This window comes from Drosophila melanogaster, chromosome 3L, assembly GCF_000001215.4.
Source record: "Drosophila melanogaster chromosome 3L".
NCBI lineage: Eukaryota > Metazoa > Arthropoda > Insecta > Diptera > Drosophilidae > Drosophila > Drosophila melanogaster.
The window spans coordinates 27,267,049-27,275,087 of NT_037436.4; the positions used below are offsets into that span (position 1 = coordinate 27,267,049).

At 42.4% G+C, this 8,039-nt stretch overlaps 1 protein-coding gene and 2 non-coding genes across 10 annotated transcripts; all 3 read left to right on the forward strand.

Annotated features, from left to right (window-relative positions):
- The first annotated feature begins 206 nt into the window (after positions 1-206).
- Positions 207-1,397, forward strand: RpL15 (Ribosomal protein L15). Of its 8 annotated transcripts, none has more exons than NM_001258469.1 (3): positions 207-475; positions 544-870; positions 1,044-1,397. In NM_001258469.1, exons 2-3 carry the CDS (start codon positions 562-564, stop codon positions 1,347-1,349), a joined length of 615 nt encoding a protein of 204 aa, NP_001245398.1. In that variant the 5' UTR covers positions 207-475; positions 544-561; the 3' UTR covers positions 1,350-1,397. The 8 variants fall into 8 exon arrangements, with proteins under 8 accessions (NP_001245398.1, NP_001245397.1, NP_001245395.1 ...); NM_001258468.1 differs by having other exon boundaries at positions 207-407; NM_001258466.1 differs by having other exon boundaries at positions 207-235; positions 466-870.
- Positions 335-402, forward strand: snoRNA:Me18S-G1358c (small nucleolar RNA Me18S-G1358c). Its single transcript, NR_163234.1, has one exon. It is a non-coding gene; the product is annotated as a small nucleolar RNA Me18S-G1358c (small nucleolar RNA).
- snoRNA:Me18S-C419 lies at positions 906-975 on the forward strand. Its single transcript, NR_047705.1, has one exon. It is a non-coding gene; the product is annotated as a snoRNA:Me18S-C419 (small nucleolar RNA).
- Positions 1,398-8,039: the final 6,642 nt, after the last annotated feature.

Genomic DNA, 8,039 nt, shown 5'->3' on the forward strand with positions numbered 1-8,039 from the left:
AGAGCACCTAATAACGAAATTAAAAGACTTTTCCCAAATCGAATGCGATAAGATAAATTAACATGGAACGGAACATGCTGGGATGTTTTAAAAATAATACAATTCTGTGAGAAAGGGGTATAATTCCGTTTTACAATGTTTCATGCATTAGGGTAAGTATATCCCAAAGCAACTCTGAGCTTGTTTGTCGTGTGATCCAACTCATTGCTTCCTTCTTTTGGAATATTTCCGTGCTGTAAGTTGGTTGTGCATTCGGGTCAATAATTTTTCTTTAGTACGAGATCATTTCGGAAATAAGTTTATATATTATTTTCGGTCCTTTTAAAATGTTTTTAAGTTTGTATGATGATTTTTTCCATGCACCACTCTGAGCTCAGTGTAGATTATGGATATCTGACGGATGTTATGTTCGTTTTTGTACTCACATTGCTATGTAACATTGATACGAATTATTATCTGTTCTAGATTGTAATATGTACAGTTTAAGAAGTTGATGGACCGATGATGTGACAGTTATAAAATAAATAATGAATTTGTTACTAGGTCTATCAAATTGCAGAGATGGGGGCTTATCGGTACATGCAGGAACTTTATAGGAAGAAGCAGAGCGATGTGATGCGCTACTTGCTACGTATTCGCGTTTGGCAATACCGCCAACTAACGAAATTGCATCGTTCGCCAAGACCTACTCGCCCGGATAAAGCAAGACGTTTAGGATACAGAGCCAAACAGGGGTTCGTGATTTATAGAATCCGTGTTCGCCGCGGAGGTCGCAAGCGTCCAGTTCCCAAAGGATGCACTTATGGCAAGCCGAAGAGTCATGGTGTAAACCAGTTAAAACCATATCGTGGTTTGCAATCCATTGCTGAGGTAAGAAAAAACGAAATTTGCTAACCACACGTTCGAACAAGTTGATGACAACCCCTTTTGACATACAATATATGTTGACATTAACTTCCTTAGATGTCTGAAATATTCTTGTCCAATTAAGAGGTCCTCACCAAAAAACACTGAAATATATCATGAATTTTATTTTCTTGTAGGAACGTGTTGGTCGTAGACTTGGCGGCTTGCGAGTTTTGAACTCGTATTGGATTGCGCAAGATGCTTCTTATAAATATTTTGAAGTAATCTTAATTGATACTCATCACAGTGCTATTCGTCGTGATCCAAAAATTAACTGGATCTGCAAGCATGTCCACAAGCATCGTGAATTGCGTGGCCTTACATCAGCTGGAAAAAGTTCGCGTGGCATTGGCAAGGGATATAGATACTCCCAGACAATTGGTGGATCTAGGCGTGCTGCTTGGAAGCGCAAGAACCGTGAGCACATGCACAGAAAACGATAAATTGTGAAGCATTTATTTTATCGGTTAAATAAAGCACTTCGTGCACGCAAAGAACATATCTAAAAAATATATTTTTTGAAAAGAGCTTTTAAACGCAAAAATAGATATAGTAACAGGTTTTCGCATTTTTGGTTTGGCATATTGGTTTATTAGGAATTTTGGTTTAAAATATAAAATTTCTTTCATCTACATTAACTTCCAGTTTTTATTTTCAAAAATGTACTAAGACCATTTTTCGGCAAGACTCCAATTCTTTTACAAAAAATTTTAAAATATATGCAAATAATCCCTTTTTCGTTTAGCGGATCTAACAAAAAAGTACCTCAAGGTTGAGCAAAAAATCTCATTTGAACGACGATGGGCACGCAAACGTATTTTTGCTTGTTATAGCTCTTCTGCTTCATATCTAAAAAATGCCATATCGAAAGATATTGGAAAATGAAACAATATTAAATTTAAAAAAATGTTCAAAAGCGAGGGCGTGGTTGTTTTGGGACTTATGTAGGTGTAAGAACGGGCGTGGCGGCTTGTATTTAAATAATATTAAAACGTTTTTTGAAAAGCTTAAGCGTGACAACATTCGGAAACACAATTGCGCTGCGCTTATTGTGTTTCTGAAAGCTGCAGGCTTAATCTCAAGATTTTACCCTTTATAGTTCCTAAAATCGATACGTTCATACGTTCAAACGAGCATGGCCAGATGGACTCGGCTATTGTTCCTGATCAAGAATATGTGCATTTTATATGGTTGTAAACGCTTCCTATTACCTGTTAAATTCTTTTCAACGAATCTGGTATAACCTTCTACCAAAGACACTAGAATAACAAGATGCGTAACGGCCATACATTGCTCTCTGTCCGCTCGCTTACGCTTACGCATTAATCTATTCGGTTCACTCTACTTTGGAAAAACCTGAAAAAAATTAATACATTTTTTTCCATTTTTTTTTTAAATTTAAAAATAAGCCTTTAAATGATGTAAAAAGCCTTGTATTATGTGGTTTAAATAATACAGTGATAATTAAGCATCGATGTGCATGGGCGGGCACTAGCTATGAAATGAATGACAAGGGAGACTTAATTGCAGGGCGATCTGCAAGAGTTCGGGAGCCATGATGCTCCCTCAGCTTATCTACATATGTATACATATATGTATGTTCATAGATGAGCATGGATTTGGACAATTATGTCACCAAAGTTTACAATAAAACAATTTCAGAACTGCTGGCGACTGCGAGACCAATGAGTTCCTTAATTTTTGTAAAATTGTTACATATAGTGCAAATCGCTCTATTTAGATTACGATTTTCCTTTAATTGGCAAGTTCTCTAATTATACGTTACTCTTAGAAAGAGTATAAAGGTTATAAGGGTATTAGCTTCCAATCAGTATATAAATGTTGATTTTTTTGTAGTGTAAGTAGATTACGAAAAGCGGAGTATCTATAGGCAAGAGTTTTCTTAAAAAACATACTTCGGAAAACTTCTGGATGTTAATTTAATATTAATTATACATTTTTCCTCTATGATTACCGCCAACTCCAAAAGCGTCAATAAAAAGTTAATTTCCTTTTTTCTTACAAAAATTAGACAACTACATCATATATAAATGAATTAGTTACTAGTGTTATAGAGTAACTAAAGTTGCCGTTTAACGTCCCAATGAAAGACGGAGCGATTATTTCGTTACAATTTTATTTGCGGAGACTGAAGCTACCAGTGAAACCGCAACACATATCGTTGCGGATTAATGTTCATAGCGGCCACGCAAATATATGCATATATAGCATTATGCATACTTTGAAGAATGCGGTTTCTGTCGCTTATTTTATCTGGCCGTCCGCGGACGTTAACTTTAGTTGGAGGACGCCCTCGGCCGACCTGATTCCGGCAATCGCCACATTCAATTGCCTTGTAGCTCTTCTGGCCCTTAGGATACGCCAGCTCACGAGGCCAACGCAAAATAGCAGACAACATACTGAAGCCATGACAAGTGCCACCTGTTGTGGGCGATCAGCGTCGATCTCTTCCTTGAATTTCCGGATTGTCTCCAAATTGCTTTCACTCAGGCGATGAAGGTAAGGGAGGCTGAGCACATTCTGCGCAGTGCGACACGCCGCCAGCGTGGAGCTCTCTGGCACATGAGCTGCCCGACGACAAGTGACAAAAGGCGGTGCTGTTCGAAGCCGTGCAGTCCAAGACGGTGTAGACTTCGTTATTACATTCAGCGATGACGTTGTTGGTGATTCGCAGCACGACTCCTTGGTGGCTAACGGGGAAAATAGTAATCTTTTTGTGGACTGAAGCACTTTTACGGACAACACGGACATGAGGTCTCCTATGGGGGTGTTCGTGGGCTCCTCAAGCCAAAGTCTGCGTGATCGAGAATATTCGGGATAACGATATTTTGAAGCTCCATCATAAGCATTCTATTTCTCGCCAGAAAGGTTTCATACAAATGATTGGAGTCAATTTGTGACCCCTTTGCCGTCTTGAGAATTACGTTGACTGTGGAGGTAAGTTGATTTATCTGGTCCTGAACTTAAGTGTTTATTTCTATTTGCCTATTGTTCGCGTCGATCAATCGCGCTTCTAAAAATTTACTCCTCTCTAGATCGCTAGCATCTGGTGTGCCAGCTACGACTTTTAGCATGGAACCCAGAAAGTCTAGGCTTCTGGCCACCCTGTGGTGCAAGCCTAATGCATCCAACAGATCTTGGAGGTGTCCCGTATCCACACTCAGGAAATGCTTCATGCGTGACCGTGGGAAGTGTTCCATTAGGGCGATTGTCTCTACCACTACATGCGTGTACTCCAAAAGGTTACGTAGGCAAACTCCTCCCATACCAGATTCTGTCCGTCGAAGATGGGGATGTATTTGCCGCGCGAGTAGTCGGTTATGTGCGCTGAGACTAGGGACAAAGATAGGAGAAGGATGAATCCGGTCCTGTGTGTGAAAATTTTACTGATATTTTTGTATCTTATGCGGAGGAAGCCCACCACCAAAAATTTACTTAACTGCTGTGTGTGCCGATGGTGTTAAGCTTAAATCTTAGTAAATCTAAACGTGCCAAGTAGCTTAAAAAAACCTTACAGATAATATATTTAAGGGCATTGAATATGGGTAAGTCACTTGAGGTTGTCCTTATCGACCACTCTCCCCTTAATGAGGACTGTGGTCCCCATGTCCGCTTCGACAGGTCTTTCTTCGCACAGAGGCTTGAGTTTGTTAACGAGTCTTCGGTTGGATTTGACCAGCACCTTTTCACCGACTTCAAATACCCTGTTTTGCCGAGAGGCGTTCTCTCTGGCCCTGAGCGCAGTTTGAGCCTATTGGATCTTATTGTAAATTTCCTCCTGTGGCTCATCGGGGTGCGCTAAGACGATGTCAGCCGGTCTCCTATTGACAACCGAGTGAATTATACTTATTGCTGGGCTGACTTATTATACTGGGCGGTGGCTTATTCCCTTGTCTAATTTCATGCACCTGGCGAGTTCCAGTAGTGTGCTATGGAAGCGCTCTACCTGCCCGTTGGAGGTGCTGTGCAATGGTGGAGCATTCGTGATGCCAACACCAAAGTTGTTGGACAGCATAGATGTAATTGTAAGCGAATTCAACGATGGTTCGTTGTCGCAGTATATCATCTTGGCTCTTGGGAAGAAATTCATGAGCTGAAGCAGCGCTGGCTTCAGGTCCTCAATGGTCTGCGAGCTAATGGGCTGTACGACGGCAAATTTGGAAAACTTGTCGATACAAGTGAGGAAGAATTTTTTTGTGAGTAGAGAAAATGTCTATGTGTAGCATTTCCCCTGTGTGTAAGGGTATTGCTGTTTCGCCATTCTCCTGCTTCCTTGGGTGCCTGTCGTACTTGGCCCTTGCACAGGTCCTGCAACTCTGCACAATTTCGTTGGCTAACTTAGCCATTTTGGGGAAGTAGTATTCGGACAAGACCTGCTTTACATTTTCTTGAGCTGCTCTGTGGGCCCTATTATGTTCGGCGGTCAAGATTTCCCTTCTCTCTTCTGCTCTGAATATGTCTTGAATATATGCCTGCTGACCGTTCCATATTCGCTCTTCAGTATGTCTGAGATAGGTCTTGCTATGGCAGCGAAATCTCTAATAAAACACCTGTAGTAGCTCGCGAGGCCTAAGATGATCTAACTTCGTATACCGTCTTTGGCTCTGGGAATTCTTTAATGGCTCGTCAACATATGTGCTTTGCCCAAATTGAGATGTTTGGCATAGGGTATCTTTCGGAGATTGTTCTCCCGTTGAGGTTGCAGAAGTCTATTACTAGCCGTTTATTCCGGTTACCCGCCTCATCGATTCCCTTCTTATCTACAACCCAAATGGGATTGTTGTAAGGGGAAGCCGATTTTTGGATTATGCCATTCTTAAGGAGGTCTTGTATCTCCTTATTGACGAAATCAGCTACACCCAAGGGATAGGGTCCCACTGTCCTAATTGTGGCAACCATTGGCGTGTTGTAGGGCAGTGAATCCTTGGGACTTGCAAAAGCCTTTTTTCTGGTTCTTAACATTTTTAAAAAAGTACTCCGCACCGAAGCGGGCGCGTCTGAGAAGTCTATGTCCGTGAAGTTTACGTCAGCGCATGTGTGGAAGGAGATTTCCTCAACTTCTGTGCCCCATTTAAGCTGGCCGGAGGCCAGGCAAAGCGATGCCCCAGCTTGCACTAGCAAGTCGAGGCCAATGATCCCATCGAAATTAAGCAAATCTGGTAGAAAAAAAAAGATGCTTTTGCGTTAAATAGCGCGACAAAGCACTTTTGGGTGACATTATTTGAGCCATGTATCGAATGCACCCTGAATGGTGTGCTGACCGGACGGACGCCACGTAGGCCCTTATGTGGCCTGATGAAGTTTTTTGACGCGCCGGTGTCGATGAGGAACTTCATGTCAAGCCACGCTACTCTTCGTCTGATGACGGGTAGCAGGGATTTACCCCTAAAAAATGAGGGGGCGTCCGAGTCGCTCTCTCCATCATCGTCGATCTGTGCCACCGCGGCGCTGGCGGCTGCGGCGTACGACTCTGCTCCCTGCCCAGCACCCTGAGTGACATGATTCACCCTTTGGTTCTCATTCCTAGCGTTAGTGCGCTCGGACATGCGGACGGGAGATCCCTCGGCGTCAGTTTCTTGCCGACCTCATCATAATATTTCAGCAGAGGCGCGCCATTCTGTCTGAGCGTGGCCAACTCTTGTTTGATAACATGAATCGGCCGCTTATCGCTGTAAGCGAAATCGAGACGAGTTATGATTGCGTCGAATAAAGCTAGTTCTTCATCTGCGATCCCTGTGACTTTGTTTCTTATGATTATGACCGCCTGGTAATGGCACGCGGTGCCGCAGTGAAGCTGAAGGGTAAAGACATGGGCTTCTATGTAGCCAAAGCGATTTGAAGCGAGTCGCTTGAAGGGTAAGACAACGAAGTTGCAAAATTGAGCGGATCCTGTTACACTGAGCGATGGCCCAGAACGAACGGAACAAAGGCAAACGGAAAAAAACTTATGCCCACATGCATTTCATGCGGTGCTCGTAATGCTTAGTCAACAAATAACACTCTTATGTCAACCCATCTCTCAAGCCACTATACTTGCTTAAACTTTTTGTATTTTGTTCCTGGTGATTCTTGCAAAACTACGCGTTCAATTATATTTAGTTATATTAAAATTATAGCAGACTTAAAAAAAGTTTGAGTAAAAAAGCCTACTTACATTTTTAATGTTGTGTGTGTTAAATGTTGTTGATGCTGAACTGGTTCCGCTTCCCGCGCTGCAGTCTCCGCTGTCCAGCTAACTAGCACGTTAGTCTGGCGACACACCGCTGCCCGAAGAGCTCCAGCGGTTTTGGTGTTTAATTATTTTTTTATTTTTGCACTTTCGCGCGCCTCTGCCAATATGCTTATTGGAGAGGTATTGGCTCTCGCCCTGGTACTGATGCCTCTGTAAATGTGTTTACATGTGAGGTATTCGTTCTTGCACTGTCACTGGTGCCCGTATTAACTAAGATCACCACTAGTAACTAGTTGCAGTTTTATAAATATGTATCCTTTTTGCGTGGGTTGTCACAACGAGTTGGGCGCCAATTAATTAGTTAGTTCGCGGTCGGCGAAGTTCGTCTATAGCTTTCAAAGCGAATGGTTGTGTTTTTTTGCGACCAGATTTTTTTTTTGTGCTTGTCAAACCAGCTACGCTTAATTCACAGTTTAATGGCCTTAAGCTATTAGATGAATCTCCCAAGCGCAAAAAAGCCGCTGGTGGTAGACTGCCTAAGGCCCCGCAACCCCGAGCAAATGATCAACAGGACTCCACAACTGATCAACTGTCAATCGCATCAAATCCGCATATGTTGCTAAGATCGGCAGCTAAAAAAGATTCGGAGCAATCCGATAAATCCGCTGTGGAGGGAGCCCACCCTGGGATTGCTAAAGATTCCGAATTGTCTGCACCGATTTCTCAACCAGTGATTCCACCTGTCTCGATTAGTTTACCACCACAAGGGAACATTGAGTCCGGACTACCGGCACAAGTTGGCACTTCAGAAATACGATCTACAGGCCCAAAACTGTCGCGGTGGTTTCGTTTCTCGGCTTTCCCGTGGTCATACATCATCTGATGTATTGTCTTATATACAAAACAAAACAAAAGTCAATAACATAAAAGTGGAAAAATT

Bases quoted from the DNA above. Each gene is read 5' to 3' on its own strand.
- RpL15 (NM_001258469.1), top strand. From the start codon at position 562: ATGGGGGCTTATCGGTACATGCAGGAACTTTATAGGAAGAAGCAGAGC. The intron at 871-1,043 runs GTAAGAAAAAAC...ATTTTCTTGTAG, and splicing joins GTTTGCAATCCATTGCTGAG to GAACGTGTTGGTCGTAGACT.